The following is a 19,405-nucleotide window of genomic DNA, read 5'->3' on the forward strand; positions in this document are numbered from 1 at the left end:
TCGGACACTCCGTATACTGTGTCAATGGTTGGTTAATGTTTTACATTACTAATAAAAAGCCTATCTCGGCTGTCATTGGCTCAGAGGCAGGGACATCCCTGGACAGGTCTTCAGTTAAGCTCAGGCCTACACAGAGAGACATACACGGACAAACAACAATTTACACTCATAGGCAATTTAGATTCACCAATCAACCTAACATGTATGTCTTTGGACTGTGGGAGGAAACTGGAGCCCAGAAACTCGACACAGAATGGCCACGGTCAGCCAGGGATGCTAACCCACAACCTTCTAGCTGTGAGGGAGCAGCACTAACCACTAACCAAAGTGCTGCCCAGTTGGTGTGTTATGCACACATTTTTAAATGGCTTGGCTCTTCCTCAATTACACGACTTTAACGTATCTCCTGTAAAATTATTGAGAAATACTTCAGTAAATGTTCCTCACCATACAACCATAACACCTCTCAAAAAAAAAAAAGAGGCAAAATGTATGCAAATGATCAATCTAACATGCAATCTTTATTGTTTATCAGAAAGTCTGATGGCCGCTGGCAGGAAAGACTTCCTGCTGGGTTCAGTCCTGCATTGTGGTCGTGACTGCAGTATAGGAGGTAATGGTCCACCAATCTCAAAGTTGTTGGTTCAATCCCAGGCTCCTCTGTCACATGTCCTTGAGCAAGACACTGAACCCCAACTTAGTTGCTCCTGGTGATTGTTGACTGGTTGCACAGCAGCTCCCACATCGGTGTGTGTGATTGTGTGTGCAAATGGGAGGATGAGAAGTAGTGTAAAGCAATTTAAGTACCAAAAGTCTATGGCTGAAATTGCTCTGTCTCCAGGTCATGCTCATTACTCAGACTACAGTTCAGTTTCTTGAGCATTCTCACCTCAGCTACCTGCTGAACGTAGTCCAACTCAGCCCCACTGGTCTTTATCAGTCAGTTCAGTCTGTTTCTGTCCATAGAGTGAGCCACCACAGTCAGATACAGGGTATTTACCCAGCGTCTGCGAATATTGAATGACTGTACCTTTCTCAGAAAAATGAAGCAGATGACGTACGACTGAGAAGTGTGGGTGGTTATCAGGGCAGGCAATGTTGAGGCAGGTGGCAGATAGACAGGTAGGTAAATAAACAAGTTGTCAGGAGATACAAATAAAAATAAAATGAAATGTCTTAAAAAAGAAAGCTTACTGAGCCATCTTGGCCAACAGTCAACTAAGAACTAAATACAATAAGCTTTTTGCAGATATACTGAATATTGGATGAAGCTGTTTTAATTAGTCAGAAACAGGTGTTGTACTTGTTCACTTGAATTTTCAGTTTAACTTTATTTAATTATTGAATCCATGCCATGAATTTCTTGCTATATCCCCTTCCCTTTCACATTTTCTATCACTTCTATCTTCAGTGTCTCTTTGTAGAACTTAAACTTATCATGCTGTAATAGTAAAGCCATGTGGTTATACTTTCTCTGTCAGTTCACGTCTATGCAAATGCTGTTCTACAAACAAAGTTGCTGCAGTTTTATTAACATTCACTGTGGTGCTCACTTTGATCTGGTAATGCGAAAAAAAGTTAAGACACAGCAGACCACAGTTCTTTTTTCAACCCACACAGTATCTGACTCAAGTTAAACTAAAGGTGAATGGGACACATTAATTCAAACTGTTCACTTCCTGTAGGCATCTTTTTTCTTAATCATTTTACATAAGGATTTACATTTAGTTATTAAGAAAACGCTTTTAACAAAGCGACTTACAAGTGAGGTACAAGGCAGCAAGAATCTAAATCAAGGAGAAAACATCAAAGCTAAGTCCCATCAGAAAAATGTTTACATTTCATGAGATGTTCGTACAAGAAAGAGCAGAAAGGAAGTGTGTGGTGTTTTTTTTTTTAGATTTAAGTGCAGAGGAAGATGCAGAAGAGTTCTGTTTTCAGCAGGTTTTTAAACACTAGGAGTATCACACCTTAAAATTAAGTATGAATTGGACCCAGAAATGAGCAGATCACAGAGGACTTGGAAGGCAAACAGTTTAATTAAGTTAAGCGGAGAAGGGGACTCGGGACCGGAGAGGAAGGCGGGGATGGCCAGGAGACGGTTGGGAACTCTGAGGGGAAAAGGAGACAGAGGTGAATGACAAACTATGGCACGGGGAATATATTGGGAGAACCAGATATCTTACTGCGGGTGGAGGTTTGAAGTAGAGCGGAGACCAGGTTGGGCAGGAGACCAGAACAGGAGGAAGGGCTGAACTAAAGGCCGCAGGCAGAAAAACAACCAGGGAGCAAAACAGGCAGACTCGAGCAAAGTACCAACATAAACAGAACACAAGTAGCAAAGAAAAAGTGCAGGGGAGCGGACTCCAACTTAAACCCTGCCCAAAAAGGTAAACACAAAAACGCTTGTTCCAAAAACAAAAGAATCCCAAGTAGGAGGGAAAAAAAAACAGTAGTTCAATAACTAGTGCTAAAAGAATCAAAACAGATGCTGAAATTAAGCAATGAGCAACACAAAGTAGCAACAGAATAATAATTTCCTCAATCGTTGTTAGCGAGCAAACAAAGTAGCAAATTAAACGCTGGCAGTGAGCAAACAAAGTAGCAACAGATGGATAGGTTATTTGAAAATTAGCAAAGGAATTCTCGAGAGAAAAACAAACATAAACTAGAACAAGACCTTATTCTCTTAGGTGCGGATTTTCAGGATCAGAGACAGACTATTCACCGAGGCAGTCTGAAAGACGATCTGGCAGGGAGTGACAGGTGAGCGGAGTATATAAAGGGATGCAACAGGTGAGCGGCATGAGACTAATTGCAGATCGGCAGGGAGGGGAGAGGAAAACAGAGTGAGGAAGTACTAATCACCAAGGCAACAAGACTAAGACTCACAGCCGTGACAAGGAGTGAGTTTGCTGAGCGTGCAGAGTATCGTAGTTCGTTCCACCATCGTGGGATCATTACGCTGAAGAGTTTTGCTTGGTGTCTTCTGTGCGGTGCTGGGACCACCAGACGTCGTTCCCTGGCAGACCCCAGCGGACGGGAAGGATTGTAGACCTGAATGAGGGAGTTGAGGTTCTCCCATACTAAAAAATCTTGGTGAAGATCCAAGTAACCTCAATGATGTGCATTCTATCTCTAATCTTTCTTTTCTCTCTAAGATTCTAGCAACTGATTCTGGTCTTTTGTGCATCCCCATACTGCTTGATCTGAGGGCGGCCTTCAACACAATTTCACATACCATCCTCCTAAACTTCTTGCAATTGGCATCACTCATATACCCCTTACTTGGTTCAAATCATCAGTTCATTCAGTTAAAATCATTCACATTGCACCCACTCCCAGCCACCACAGGTGTGCCCCAGGGTTCTGTCCTGCGTCCCCTGCTTTTTATCATTTACATTCTCCCTCTAAGTCACATTTTCTGTAAATATCATGTTCACTTTCACTGTTATGCAGCTGAGCCCCACCAGTACATCTCCACCAAACCTAATTCTCTCCCTCTAGAGCATTTAAAATGTCACCATTAGGAGAGTGAAACTTGCCATATTGGATAAATATTAAAGGAAATAAAGATTCACAAAAGTTGGACCCTTTCAAGAATTATAAGACTGGGTGTCAAATGGTACTGCAGGCAGCAATCAGTGGGAGTGGGTTAGGGTGGAGTTTGGTTTGAAGCGTTGAAATTATTAGGAGTCTCTAAACCGGTTTGAGTGGAAGAAGAAATGTGATCTGACCTTTGGTAGTATATCTTGGGAGCAATAAATATATACTTTTTCAAGGAAGTAATGATAACATCATCAACATGCTACAGTGTACACAATTTTAAAGGCTGTGACGCAGATAATTTCGATATGGTACAAATAAATATCCAAACACCGCCAACCATAAGACAGTTAAGCTTAACTCACCAAGAACTTAATTAAGTTATTCATTTTAATGTGGAATTACCACAAATTATCAGTAATCAAAGTGAATTTTGTTCTGCTGGTCTAGAAACAGATACTGAAGATTTATTTAAAAAAAAAGATGACATCAAAATCTGTCATGAGTTTGTCAAACTTCTAAATCATTGAGAACATGCTTACCTGACCTGATCTGATATTGTTTTTCATTTAATGATGTAACTGATCTGTATCTGTTATTTCCGGACTGGGGTTTTGTTTTGAGGTAAAGTTGTGTGTGTGCACATGAGTTTCCGTCATAAAAGTACCTGTTTGCAGAAATAGATTTTTGAAAAACATCGGGACACAGTATCAAATCGTATTTTTGTTCATCAGAAATTATGACAAAAACTCTTCTGCTTTTAAATTTCAGCATTGTATTAAGCAATTATCTTGCACATCGCTGTATTCCTTGATGATTTCCAATTTTTGAAGATAATCACTTTTTTAATAAAAAAAGAGAAGATCTGGTTGATAGTATTAACGCATTAATGTTTTTGGTATAGCCATTCAGTCTGTGGGCTGTATGCAACTTGGTAGTGATTCAGTTTTGGTGTAAAGTGTTTGCATATTTGTGAGTATTAAGTTATGTCTCTGTCCTTTAGGCCAGCTCACTGTGTAACTATAAATGCTAATGACATGATGTGATTACAGGTCAACACATTTGGTAATGTGCTGCTAAGCCTTCTGTTTAGTTCCTGCTTAGCTCTCACACTGGTATGCTGACAAACTTTAAGTAAGTGCATGAAGATTAACAGGTTGGACTTGAACTCTATTTACAAAAAGTTCTGTCACGATTTTCTTTCTTTGCTGGTTTTCATGATAAGGTTGTGGCTCATTAAAACACTCAAACAATGTCACCGTGCCATTTACGGGCTGCTTCAGCTGAAGTGAGCTGTTAAGGGCCATAGCTCAGTTGGTAAAGGCAGTCGTCCACGGACCAAAGGTGGTCCGTGGTTCGATCCCTGGCCCTCGCTATATGTCGAAGTGTCCCTGGGCAAGACACTGAACCCCTAACACTGAACCCACTGAACCTCCATTAGCCTCCCCAGCTGTGCAGTGCTGGTCCAAGCCCGGTAGAAATTGGGGAGGGTTGCATCAGGAAGGGCATCCGGTGTAAAAACTGTGCCAAATCAACATGCGGACAATGATCTGCTGTGGCGACCCTGAACTCAGGGGATAAGCCGAAAGGACAAAAAAAAAATAAAATTAAAAAAATCAGCTGGAGTGAGCTATGCTTCACAAACAAAGAGATTCTCAGAGCCCAGACCTGAACCCTATGGAGATGCTCTGGAATGACCTTCAAAATCACTCTAACTACACACCATTAAGCCAACTCAGACTGTGGACAATGCCTGAAGAGGGAAAGACAACAGTAACTCATTAATGAGAAAACTGAATGTGTAGTGATGATGAGCATCATCTTACTGTGAGATATATTTAGCTGGGAGAATGACACTGATATTTAGGTAAATTTTTCTAGGTTTATTGAATGAAGTGATTAAAAAAATTAATGATCACAGCCCAAACAAAGTTCAAATATAAAGAGGATGTAACATGGAAGGACATCAACTACTGGTTTGCATGGAAGTCAGTTTGAAGCCCAGAATGAACATCTTGTGTCGCTAGCTTTGAATGTCAGATTACCTGTTAACCTACCAAACAACCCAAAAGATGAAATGTTAGCGCTTCACTAAATTCTAAGACACAACGTTGTGTCTTGTACTTGTGTCTAATAAGAATAATGTCAACTTCACCTGACGTATTAAAATAAATGCCAAAGAGGCTTTCAGCTGTGAGCCCAGGCCAAACTTTTCTTTCTATTACTGATGCTGAGAAAGTAGTTAATGCCTTTATTCCATCCTTGCTTGAATATTGTTGCTCTTCACTGGTTGGCCTCACTCACAATGCTTTTTCAAGTCAAAACCTCTGCACTGCTGCCAGTGCTTTGAGTTAAGTTGAGTTAATTATGATAAACGTTGGTTCCAAATTTCTATTTAAAAGAAAACGTGAAAAATGTTGCACACTGTAACTTTAATATCCTGAGGTTTTTGTTTTCATAAAGAACAAAACTGTGTAAAAAGCAAAAAAATCAAGAAAACAGAATCTCTCAGTCTTTACAAAGAAGATGACCTTCTATAACCCGGAGCTATTCATTCAAACGCCACATTCTGTGCTGCATTCAAGTCACACAAGAAAGTGAATTTACTTATACAATCGATTACAGTACTGCATGACTTCACATTGTTCAAATGTAAACAAATATTTGTAGAAAGTCTTAAAACCATTTAAAACCCCTTCATATTTTGCAGATTATATTTTGAGAGAGAGAGAGATTTTTCTACAGTTTAGTATTAGTAGTGTGAAATGTTTTTCTAAATTCTCTTGATTCTAAATTTAATTTAACACTGTAAACTCAGGTGTGAGGAATTGCACAGGAATTGTAACTATAAACTTCATTGTAGATGCATTTCCAAGTTGCTTTCGTTTATCCAGGTGGAGCGATCAGTGCCAGCATGTGATGCATCTGTCTGTAAAAACACAGGAAACAGAGAGTGGAGAGTGATCTCATGAGTCACTGGATGTATTGTTAAAATACGTCTTGTAACTGGTTGGGCTCAGTCACCTTGCCTGGGTCTCCTCCTCTTCATAGTATGTCATTCTCACAATCACATGTTCTGCAGCAGAAACACACATTTTTATAGACCCGCACTGACTAACAGTTAGTAAATGAGCAAATGGGTTCTTACACAGCTTGGTGGAGAAGTTTCTGGTTCATCATGTGTTGTCTGAAGATGTTTATGGCTTTAAATGTGTCGATCTTATCCCGGTGTTCCTCTATCACCTTTTTGTACCTGTCTCAAACACACACACACACACACACACACACACACACACACACACACACACACACACACACACACACACACACACACACACACACACACACACACAAACACACACACACACACACACACACACACACAATCAGCACAGCACAAAACACCAATCAAAATAACACTTAACTGAACTTTACTGACCATATAAATTAGTTTTGTATTGTTAAAAATATCAATAAAGTTGTGAGAGTCACAAAGTCACAAGAACAAAGGAACTAAAGCAACACAGGTATCAACAGGTATCAATGAAGCTCCAAAACACATTGGATCCTTCTTTCCTATAATGCAAATCAAACATGTGAACCTCCACATTAGCTAAATGCTTTTGGGCTGAAAATACAGCACTTCAGTAAATGTACTTCTTTACCTTCCACTACTAATTAATCAGTGTATAAACTAGCTAAAATTTTAAAAGGATGTTTATGCATTGATACTACTATAAAGTAGTAGTAGTATAATGTATTCTACTACATTAAATAAATAGTTATCACGTGTTTTTTATTCTGCAGTGTAATTATATACTACATACTGTATACACAGTACTAATATATACTTACTTACATTATTACTTACTATATTCTATATTCTCCTGCCTGAATACTATATTCAGACAGGAGCTAATTTGTGACTGTGTACAGCTGCAATTAATGTTTTATTAATATGAAGGAATCTGTTGGTTATAGTCTGTATTATGTTACTGTTTGGTAAAATGTAAAACAACTGTCACATAAAGATTATCCAGAGCTCACAGTGACTCTTTTTAATATCGCATTTTGTTTAACCAACAGTCCGAACCTCAAAATACTTAATGTAATTTAAGTCAATGATTAACAGCAAACTGACACATGTGAGAAGATGGAACCATTAAATGTCTGGCAATGGAAGTTAACACACAAGATTAACCTGTCATCAAAAATGAAATAGAAAGGGCAGCGAAAGGTGTAAGAGTAGAGTAGCAGAGTGGTAGAATAATGACCGAGAACTTATTATAGGTCACTAAAACAGAAAATTCAAATGTTAAAAATTGAAAAGCTGAAATTAAAATTAAACCTAAATCATTATAAAGACAGTTACAAAGCTAATAAAGCCAAAAGTGAAAGTGAGAAATAAAAACGTTTTAGATTATAAGTAGAGTCATCAGTCCAAGTTGTTTATACCACAGTAGTCCTTACAGCACTTCACTTGGTGTGTGCATTTGTAGAATACAAATACACATTTATAAATATAAATCAAAACTAAATAAAACTAAAAGAAGAATATTAACTAGGAGTAACTTAATTAACAACCTCTGTGTCCACGCCACCTTCTTCAAACTCTCCTTTCTCCACGTCTGGTAGAAGGTCCCCACCACAGACCCAGACACCTGACGGGGTCTGTTCTGGTTGAGGAGCAGTTCATCGAACAGGATGTTATGGAGGGAGGCTCGAGCCGACAGAGCCACCAACCAATAAACCGGTTCCTCTAAAACCACTGAGTGGAACGTTTGGAGAGAGAAGTGGAGCCACTGTGGTACAGGTGAGGTGAGGAGGCTCTGGATGAGGAGACAATGTCATCCACAGTTAAAGATTATAATACTGTAAAAGATTCAGTCGCCTCATGTATTAATCAACTTTCTGTACATGTTTTTCAGAGTGTATCAGTGGCTAGAAATGCTCTTTAAACACAACTAGTCTGTGTCTCACCTGGTTTCTGTTGCTGTAGTGTTGAACTGTGTCCAGCAGCAGTGATCTCATGCTGTCTGTTTCTTGCAGACGACTCATCAGGACCTGTAGGAAGAAAATAAGATGCATCCATCACCAACCAGTCACACCCTTCCACGTCACACTGGGAGACAAAAATCACATTTACAGCACATGGCAAACACCAAGTCACTCAGTCCAGAGCCCAAATCCTTTTGTCTGTTTATGTAGGAGGACTTTCAGTCACAAGACATGGCACCCATTCAAAGACAAATAATAAAAAACACATTGTATAATTTTGTCTCTTTTTCTCGTTTATTATCCTGATGAGAAAAGACGATGAAACTGATGCCGTGAATTTAAGTTTGTTACAGGACGATATTCTTGATATATTCTTACAATAGTAAGAATACAAGATATTGTTACAATTTTGAATTTGCATTCCTGAGAAAGAGAGGAAGCAGGAGGGAGGGGTTTGTAGTAATATTTCTGCCAACATGTACTGTACAATGATAGTAACATACTATAGGACATCGTACAATAATGCAGGTGTAGTGAAAAATTATGGACTGATGTTATAAACAGAGAAACATCCAAATCTAAAGAAAAACTGATGAGTGGCTGCATTACATGAAGAAAGACTTTCATAACAACAAACACAAAGAAAGAAAGAAAGTTAATACCCCTGATATCCCACTAAAGAAGGACACCTATCGTGGTTTTAAATCTGTATTGGCAGTGGCAGTGTGACCCAGCCAGCCGTGGTCACCCACGGACAACCGAGGAACGACCGAGGGACGACCGCTGCGGGGAGCCGGAGCATTTTGCCAGGGACCAATGTTTTTTAAAAAAACAAAATTATTTAGCTTATGAATTTTCTATTTGTGAAATGGTACAACATTGGTTAAAAAGTAGAAAGGTTGCTGGTTTTACTACGAAGTAATGTGTCGCCCAGTGACACGATGGTGATTGTGGACAATAACAATGGTTTAGACACTGACCAAAGTTGTCCCTTAAGGGCACCAAACTGAACACTGGTTATTGGCCAGCATCAGAGCATTTGTCAGCCTACTCTTTGCAGTGTTTCCTGCACCATCTCAGGCCAACAGTGAAGGCGTTTCAGATCATTCATGAACATGTTGAATTAAACTGGGAACTGTTAAGTAATGCTGCTGTGTTTACGGTTTGTACATAGGGAGCCCCAGGCCTTCTGCTTTGTCTCCCTGTCATGCACAGAATGTGCAGCGCTACATGCTAATTATCAGCTCTTCTCTTTGCATTATATTCAAGCGTCACCTGTCATTCCAGATAAAGGGCGATGTGAGCTATGCAGCAGTTGGTTTGCTGTGTCATGGCCTTTACTCTACATATCTTCACGTGCAGTGAATTCAGTTCCAACCAAAGAGAGGAAGACAATGCAGACAAAATCCAAAAGTCATGACCTCTGACCTCTAGTGTGCTGCTGACTCTGTGCAGATAGAGCGTCTCCTGCTGGATGAAGCTGGCATAGCAGAGGTCCGTCAGATGACCGGACCACAGCTGTCTGACGAAGGAGGATGAGTGGAGAATCTCCTCAACCAGAGAGTCGCTGTAACCCCAGATAACATCAAACACACTCACACCATGGACGATGCCTGCAGGGAGAACAACAACTATGAGATTGAGATGATCATCTTACAAAGAGACTAATGCTGAGAACACAGCAGAGAAAACAGAAACAACAGAAAATGTGCAACAGAAAGCACATCACAGATCAGCCACAACAATTACGCTCCAAAGACGCTCCAAATAAACTCAGGCTACGCAAGGGCGCCATTTTACAAAAATGTAGTTAAAAGCCAGTACATGTATCTGAGGTCTTTGTGTAACAACCGGCACAGTAAAGAAAAGCTGTAAAGGTCTGACTCGTGTGAGTGCAGAATGGAAAGAAGGCAACAATCTGCGGATCCTTGCCCACATCGATAAGCCCTAAAATTATTAATAAAGTTTATTTAAGCTGGTTTAAGCCCCTTAGCTCTTGTAGTTACTGTCCTAAGTCATAAAAAAAAACCTGTTACCTGTTAACCTGCTGCAACAACCAGTAAACTCTCACCTGGATCCACGGGTTTCCTGCTGCTGGGGACGACAATAGACCTGGAGCTGGAGATAAACAAGATGAGATTAAAAACAAGCCCTTGAGGAGATAGTGGATTGTTTGTTTCAGGGTGGCAGTGGTTTGTTGTCCCAAGTGAAACATTCATGAGTTAGAGTAAAATAGACTGTGACCAAAGTAGGTGTGTCTGAGGGAACTTGATGAACCTGAGTCCACTTTGATCAAAGAACTGTTGGAAAAGTGATGAACGAATTAGCATTTTAACACATTCACTAAAAGTAAAGAGTGAATGGGAAAAACAAACTACCGTTGGTGCTAGTTAAAAAAAAGCAATATCAGCAAATAAGACACCACAGCTTAATGTTTGACCACAGCAGTGTCATATTAAACCTCGGGCAATAACATTTCTATAAAACCAGTTTGTCTCCTTCTTGGCAAGAAAGCAAATAATGCTGTTTCTGTGAAATGTCTAACACCATCTGTATTGACAAATGGTGATTTTGGGGGGAGGGTCTCTTTAAGGGCAGCATATGACAGAGATTACCTGGCTCTGGTGGAGCAGATGAAGAATCTCAGCTCTCCACAGGGGGCTCTGCGTAGCTCCTCACCTGTACGCAAACACACACACACTCCCATGTTTCTATGACAAAGTGTTACACACACGATACAATTTGTGACTATGTGGAAGGTAAGAAAGTGGCTTTAACTAAAGCAGAGAGATGTGAGTTTTTCTAATGCAAGTAAGGGTTTTAAAGTAAGACTTTAATTTTTAAAGGATGGTAATGCTCCTATTCTTCATGTGGATTTTTCAGTGGGACATGCCTCCAAATAATGTCTTTTCTACCTTCTCTCTTGTGCTCAAACTGATCTATGCAAATGAGACAGTCAACCCTGTCACTGGACATGGTCTGTCCCAGCTAAGTCCGAATAAGTAGCTCCACAGTGTTCTACACAGTGTTCAGGAGTAACAGTGATACACGATTTAATAACAATATACTGTCATAGAGTGATGAGTTAGTGGTCATGTGCCACAGGTGGGATGTCAGTTAGAAGAGAAGGAGAAATGATGCAGAGCAGCCCCAGAGGTGAGAGAGTGGTGATCGGTTCAGATTTCAATGGGCATGTAGGTGAAGGGAACAGAGGTGATGAGAATGTGATGGGCAGGTTTGGGCAGCTAAGAAGAAGTGGGACACTGAGAGGACTGAAGAGAGTAGACAGGAGTACAGGGAGATGCAGCGTAAGGTGAAGGTAGAGGTGGCAAAGGCCAAACAAAGAGCATATGAGGACTTGTATGCTAGGTTGGACACTAAAGAGGGAGAGGTGGATTTGTACAGGTTGGCCAGACAAAGAGATAGAGATGGGAAGGATGTGCAGCAGATTAGTGTGATTAAAGATAAGGATGGAAATGTATTAACAGGTGCCAGGAGTGTGATGGGAAGATGGAAGGAGAACTTTGAAGAGTTGATGAACGAGGAAAATGAAAGGGAACGAAGAGTAGAAGAGGTGACTGGTTTGGAGCAGGAAGTAACAAAGATTAGTAAGAGTGAAGTGAGGAGGACGTTGAAGAGGATAAAGAATGGAAAGGCAGTTAGTCCTGATGACAAACCTGTGGAGGTATGGAAGTGTCTAGGAGAGGTGGGGACAACCCAGAGAAACACAATGTACACAGACAGACATCTAGTCACACCCAAATTCACCAATTAACATTCATGACATTCATGTCTTTTGAATGTGAGTAAATGGAAGTAAAAACAAACAAGTGTACAACTCACAAATTACTTTTAGCCCTCTAGCCATGCAAATGTCAGCAGATTAAGTCTACAAATCTATACTATACTATTTCTTGGTCCCTCTGGCTCATGTCCACAAGATGTGAGAAAATGTCACAGCAGATTTTGCTTTTACAAAGTTTTTACATGGGTCCATTTGTCACAATCCTGTTCCTGAGTTTAGTTCAGTTTCCCTCAGCTTCTCTACCTGTTCAGCCCTGATTTGTTTTCACCTGTGCCCCTTTCTACTTACCCGAGGTGTCCCCTTTGTCCCCTGCCTGTTTGTCTTAATCATTATGTTGCCTGTTTTTGGATATCAAGCCTCTGGATCTTTTCCCTATTTTTTTTTCCTGTTTCCCTGTTTCCCTGTTCTGCCAGTTCTTTGTGTTTGTACCAGTCTGAGGTTTGGTTACTTTTTTGTCAATTTAATTTGTCCTCCGCTCTAAGTATTTAAGTAAATGTTCTGGTTTATTGTGTTTTATTTAGTTGTTACTTTACTCTGTGTAAATCTCCTGTCCTCGTTGTGGATTGACCTTTAGTTGTGTTCACCCGCTCCTAGTCCTTACAATAAATACCATTTTACTCTTAAACCTCTTCTTGCCGATTCTTTAATTTGGTCCTAAAAACCCAAATAAGCTATTTGTGAAATCATCAAGTCACTATCAAGTCACTGCATGTATAAGAAATGTGTAGGAGTTATGCAAGATGTTGCTGTGGTACTAAGCTCTTGCCAAGAAAACAAGAAACTGACTCAGTATTTTGTATAGAAGCTACTGGATAAAAGTAAACAAAGAATGTAACAAATTAAAAAAAAAAATTTAAGCTGTCTGTAAAGTCTGTCCATGTGATTAAACGGGCAACTCTGCATAACATTTTAAATCTGTAAAGTTAAGTTAAGGTTAAGGTTAAGGTTAAGTTCGGTTAGTATGTAGGTGACCTTTCAACTATTAAAAAGCCTGTGTCAGTTGAGATCTTATCATGTAAACATTTATTGGATAGACAATAACTAAAAAATATCCCTTCTGATTGTTTTTTTTTTGGAAGATTTCTCCCCTGAAATTCTAATCAAGAGTCAGAAAGATTGTTGTACAACACTAAACACTCATTTTTATGAAACCATGTTCTATAAACATATGACATCCAGGTGCTTCCCAGAAGAGTGCTCTGTGTTCTAATAACAGATATTCTTGCATCATTTTTCATCGAGTTTCATATTACCGGAAAGTTTTTGGATGACTGCTTATCAAACAACATTTTTTTCCTATAAAGGGTTACAGTTAAATTTATACGCTGATGTCTCTGGTCTTAAGGCAAACTTGATTTTTTCTTTCATTACATTTAATGTTTTATTGACGTACTGATATTGGTCATTTATATTATTGATATAAAAATATAAATATGTACTTTATTTACTTTTTGGTGTCATTTCCATGCAAGCCCTGTTTTTGGTCTTCCCCAAATTCAGATTTTTCCAGCTCCGGATCCTGAAGGGGAATTCGTCGCTCCAAAACCAAGAGCCAGACTTCACAGAGAAAAACAGACAGAACAGCGTATGAGAATAAATGTCCTCAAATACGATATGAGCCCACTGACAAAACTCAACTCACCTGTGCTGCCTTGTATGCACCTAACCACACAGCAATGGTGGTGTTTGCAATCTGACGGAGAAAGCCCATGTCTTCTGGTGTGTGTAGCGACACAAGGTTACCACCTCTCTGAAAGCACAGGGACTAACACACACAAACACACATTTAAGTGCCCATGTAAAATTTTACCGTTGTTATTGTGATGAATTACAATATGTCCACGTTACTTCGGCGGTGCTCCAGGAGCTCCACACAGGGTAAAAAGCGAAGCATCTCTGCCCGAACAGACGCCATCGAGGTGGGCACGGCGAGGCGGGTTCCTTTCCTTCACAGTTAATAATGAGTATCATGTTTGAAAGTGTGTTACATTAATAATTTTCCTGTTGTGCATCTGTACATTTGAGTCTCTTTGCAGTTGTTTCCAGTTTATTTGTCTTACCTGACAGGGACACTGAGGACAACGTCTCAGTCAAGGGGACTGTTAGGAGAAAAACAACCAACCCAGACACCTTCATTCTCCTGACACACACACACACACACACACACACACACACACACACACACACACACACACACACACACACACACACACACACACACACACACACAAACGAACAGGAAGTCACAAAAAACACCTGCATCAGTATTTCATTACAGATATTCAGATGAAACACACAAAAACAGGTAGAATAACAAAGCGTTTCAAAAACATAAACAATACAACAGTTTGCAAAATATGAGTTTACATGTAATTAACCTTGTCGTTTGTCAAGATTAATTGTATAACCTTGATGCAGTTCATTCCCCCCAGCGTCACTACTCATCACCGACCATTATCATTTACGCCCGTTTCCCTGCCAGATCCTTGTCTTTCCGCTCGCATTGGACGAGCTGCTTCCTGGTTGTGTGACTCTTGCTATTTGGACTCTGATGTTTGGTTCTTGTTTAAATCTGTTGTACGCCCTGCTTTATTTGTTATTCCTAATCAGTCCTGGATGTCACCTGGTTAGTTGTCATATCCGTTTCTGACCTGCCGTGTTTGTGTGCACTTTTCAGTCCACAGTCACATTCGGCCTGACTCTGCCCTAGAATCGACCAATCATACAACACCTGAGCCACAGCTACCCAACACCAGCTCTTATTATTTGGAGAATGGCCAGCCAAGCATCGTAGATCCTGCCGCAGAAACTCCCCCAGACACTCCTGTCAAGAACTGACTCACCAGTTAAACCTGTTCTGGACTTTAAAAAGCAAGATCAATACCCAGTCATTCATCAGTTACTAGATTGATAAACTAAATTGGATTGTTTCATGTGTGCATCTTTTCAACAGCATCTAATCTACACTTTTCTTTTGTAAATATGTCAGGTTTGACTTTCATCTGAATAGAGTATTACATTTTGAATTTTAGAATTAATTTTCTCATTTAATAAAATATTATTTGCGGAGCAGCAGCAACAACATTTGGTTAAACTTTTAAATAAAAAAATGAACTTTGTCAACAGATTGAAATAAACAAGATGAGATCACAAACCGGCTGTTGAGGCTGGGGAAACTGTACAAGGACAACCTAGATGAGACACTGAGTAGTCTAGCGGAGTTTTACATTTTATTTTCATATATTTGCATTGACACTTGATATTCTGGATTATTTCAGATCATCTAATCGGGAAGCTTTTTATTCGAGGGAACTTTTGGCAGGCACTTCCAAAAGGTGAGAAATCTGGTAGACCCAGAACACGCTGAAGAGAACATGCTTCTCATCAGGCCTGGAAACCCCTCAGGATGACCCAGAATAAGCTAGAAAATATTGCCAGGGAAAGAGGTGTCTGGAGTAACTGTGTCTCCGGTCTATCTCAGGTCCAACACAGACGTGTGCAGACAGACAACTAATCACACTCACATTCTGACCCACAGGCAATTTAGTCACCAGTTAACTTAACATACAGTCATCCAGGAAGTATTTACAGAACTGAACCTTTTCTACATTTCATGTTACAGCCTTATTCCAAAATGGATCAAATTCATTATTTTCCTCAATATTCTACAAACAATGCCTCATAATGACAACGGGAAAGACGTTTGTTTGAAATCTTTGCAAATGTATCAAAAATAATAAATATAAAAATCACAGGTACATAAGTATTCACCGCCTTCGCCATGACACTCAGAATTAAACTCTGGTGCATCCAGTTTCCACTGATCATCCTTGAGATGTTTCTACAACTTGATTGGAGTCCACATGTGGCAAAATGAGTTGATTGGACATGATTTGGAAAAGCATACATATAAGGTCCCACAGTGCCTGACAGTGCATGTCAGAGCACAAACCGAGCCATGAAGTCCAAGGAATTAGAGACAAGGTTGTATCGAGGCACAGATCTGGGGAAGGGTACAGGAAAACTTCGGCTGCGTTGAAGCCCCCAATGAGCATTGTAGCCTCCTCCATTTGAAAATGGAAGAAGCTTTGAACCACCAGGTCTCTTCCTATAGCGTTAAGTTAGATCAGAAAGTTAAGTGCTGTGAATACTTTGATGATGCATCGTCTTTGGGGTGTGGGAGGAAACCCACACGCACTGAAACCTGTTACTGATGTGCCCTCAGGCCCTTTGGAGTCACATTTTCAGCATTGTTTTTGAGGGGTTCGTTATTGAAAATGCAGCAGCTATATCCTCACAGATTAGCGGCAAAAGCTGATTGACACGATGATCCTGGAGATTGCAGACTTTGACGTTGTTGAACTATTTTGTGTTATACAAACACCACTTTTCCCCCACATGCGTTCCAGAGTATTGCAGTAAGAACCGGCAGCATCACATTCCACTATGATCATACACACTCTGACTGATGTACAACTGTAGGTGTCTATAAAATGACAACTTGTTGAAAACTCACTTTTTCCACAATAGAAACAGACAGTTAACTGTAATCTACATTCAATCGAAAGCTTTTATTTAATGGAGCATCATTGTTTAACACTTACCGACAGTGGAAGAGTCGCCGTGTTCCCTCAAACTTAGGATTGTGTAATAGGTGGTTTATTGCTTTTATTGGCTCCTTAAGTTGTGGTCGCTTGACCGCAGGTAACGTCTCACCTGCGCTGCCTCGGTTCTCCTGCTGCCACCGCCCGCAGCAAAGCTCTGCATGAAAACCACAGAACCACCTTCAGAGGCGAAATTCTCACTCGTTGCGGTCCTCAGCTGCCAATCAAATGCAATCGGTAAAAAAAAAGTCCGGATTATTATCATCAATAATGCTCCGATTCACCGGCACCGGTGCGTCCACATTTCAGTCGCTTACGAAAGAGGAACGGCCGTAGAACTTTGCGTTTGAGAACTCCCCCCCCCTTCACTTTAAAATCACATTATATTATTGTCATAGGAATCCTTTTTAAGCTTTTTAAGAAAATCATATTCTAAAAATCATATTCTAAAATCTTTTACACTTTTCGTGTAAAAGATCCAAATATTTGTTCTCCAATGTGACAATTCCATGCTGTTCCTCGTCCTAAATTACAGAAAACTACAATAATACTTTCTGATTAAATTAACAAAAACGTGTTTTTTGTTAATCATGATCGCTATTCCTTACTGTTTTCTCATTACAAACCAAAATCCGAAGTAGTAATAATGATATTATAGTGTATAGCGTTTACAATGGCAATTATCAAAACTAGACATTACAATTTGTAATGCAGATGCGCCGTGAGGATCAACGAAAAGTTTGAATGGAAACCTAATCATCCAGTTTCAGTTTAGTTTAGTCTATTACATTTTTTAATTTATTAAAACAGTTATTTTTTAATTTGCTTTTAACAACTTAATATACAAGACACTAACTAAAGCTAATACAAATAATCAGAGGTTTAAAGCTGAAGACTTACCACCAATATGTTCCACTGTAGGAGTGTGAGCTTTGTACTGCAAACTTTGTGTACTGCAAACTTTGTGTACTGCAAACTTCAAAAAGAAAAATCTTGAAATCACTTTGCATCCGTCATTATTGAGGGGGAGGAGAGAGAAAAAAAGCAGAAGCTGCTAGTTATACACAATGAAGACATACCAGTTTGGAAAGCTCCAAGGCAATGTAAACATGCCTGCTTGGGTTACATTTATCGGACAGTCAGGCTGAGATCCCAGAGAACTTTAAAAGTGCTATAGCTGTCCAACACCACATTTTCTTTGCGTTACTAATTTGTATGGGGGTTATTTAAAAAAAAATAAAAATATTATCCAATTTTGTACCTCAATAATTCCGGTGCAGTAATCAAATAAATAATGGATTCATAAAACCTTTTGGAGATCAGAAATAAATATTTTGAGGCCTTAGCAAACATAAAGCTAGAATGTTTGTTTAGCAATGATAATAATTGAAGGTCAAATATAAACTGCAAAGAAAACTGGAACCAGAGCTATTTGCATTCACCTATTTACTATATACTCTGTTGCAGATGACATGAGATGTACTCAGTTAGTTAAACCAAGCTTACCTACTACTAAGTTGCTACTACTAAATTCAGATTATTGTCTTTGGGCCTAACAATCTCAAAGAGGAAAGAGGAATATAAGACACTGACTTCTTAGATGTTTGGTTGTATAAATACTGGTGTTACTGGGACAGCTCCAGTGGACAAGGTTAAAGACCTCATAATACCATATTATGTGAGTAGACTTTACTCTCAGAGTGCAGGTGTAATAGCCGTTGACTTGATCTGGGTTTTTTTTACCGTTCCTGTCTCTCTCCCCTCCCCTCCCTCAATTAGCCTCACTGGTTTGACCAGTTACCTCCCCTTCAAATACCTCAGTCCCCTGCTCCTCTTTGCCATAATGTCTTCGTGTTTTTGTCCAGTCGTGGTTACATAGTGTTGTTCCCTGTAATTTACTTTACTTCTCACAGTCACCTTTAGTCCTTTTCCCTGTCCTGATCTTTGTCCCTACCCCCCTGGCCATTCCCTCAGTAAGCATTTTGTTCCTGTTTTAAATTCCCTGTTTACACACCTGTACTTACCTCTGCTCTTTCCTCTAGATCCACCAAATGTTGCCAGCTCTTCTGGTCTCGACAGTGTAAACCTGCTTCTCCCGATAACCCACCCGCTTCTACATCCATTCCAATACCATTTTGCTACACTGCCATTCCACTATCTATTGTTTTCTGGGTCCAACATTTCTAACAGCAGGTCTACTTGCAATTCCAAAAGTAGAATGGGATGCAGAACCTTTACCTATCATGCTCCTTTACTGTGGAACCAGCTCCCATTTCATGCCACGACTGGTAGTTTGTTGATTTGCCTTCCGTTTAGTTCCTGCTTAGCTCTCATGCTGGTATGATGACAAAGGTTAAGGAGGTGCATAAACCTTACAGTTAAAATAGAAAGTACTGACAATGTTTGCAATTTCTTCGTTTTCTGTTTCTTATGAGAATGGAGGTGTGGTTCA

The 19,405-nt window shown here is 39.8% G+C and overlaps 1 protein-coding gene across 3 annotated transcripts; it reads right to left on the reverse strand.

Annotated features, from left to right (window-relative positions):
* Positions 1–5,961: 5,961 nt before the first annotated feature.
* LOC137137438 (uncharacterized) lies at positions 5,962–17,996 on the reverse strand. 3 transcript variants are annotated; one of them, XM_067523693.1, is made up of 14 exons: positions 17,854–17,996; positions 16,954–17,170; positions 14,728–16,835; positions 14,410–14,489; positions 14,198–14,295; positions 13,992–14,114; positions 13,798–13,906; positions 11,160–11,223; positions 10,616–10,662; positions 9,973–10,157; positions 8,527–8,610; positions 8,131–8,375; positions 6,695–6,799; positions 5,962–6,475 (listed from the first exon to the last, which is right to left on the reverse strand). In XM_067523693.1, exons 4-14 carry the CDS (start codon positions 14,483–14,485, stop codon positions 6,433–6,435), a joined length of 1,179 nt encoding a protein of 392 aa, XP_067379794.1. In that variant the 5' UTR covers positions 14,486–14,489; positions 14,728–16,835; positions 16,954–17,170; positions 17,854–17,996; the 3' UTR covers positions 5,962–6,432. The 3 variants fall into 3 exon arrangements, with proteins under 3 accessions (XP_067379794.1, XP_067379795.1, XP_067379793.1); XM_067523694.1 differs by lacking the exon at positions 14,728–16,835 and adding an exon at positions 6,571–6,622 and having other exon boundaries at positions 17,854–17,995; XM_067523692.1 differs by lacking the exon at positions 14,728–16,835 and having other exon boundaries at positions 17,854–17,995.
* Between the last annotated feature and the right edge of the window lie 1,409 nt (positions 17,997–19,405).

The sequence above is a fragment of the Channa argus genome, chromosome 12 (genome assembly GCF_033026475.1).
Source record: "Channa argus isolate prfri chromosome 12, Channa argus male v1.0, whole genome shotgun sequence".
Taxonomy (NCBI): Eukaryota; Metazoa; Chordata; class Actinopteri; order Anabantiformes; family Channidae; genus Channa; species Channa argus.

Excerpts from the sequence above, each read along its gene's own strand:
- LOC137137438 (XM_067523693.1), bottom strand. The coding sequence starts at position 14,485 with ATGAAGGTGTCTGGGTTGGTTGTTTTTCTCCTAACAGTCCCCTTGACT. Across the intron at positions 11,224-13,797 it reads CATGGAAATGACACCAAAAA|GTGAGGAGCTACGCAGAGCC; the intron begins GTAAATAAAGTA and ends GTTTGCGTACAG. Across the intron at positions 6,800-8,130 it reads AAGGTGGCGTGGACACAGAG|GTACAAAAAGGTGATAGAGG; the intron begins GTTGTTAATTAA and ends TGTTTGAGACAG.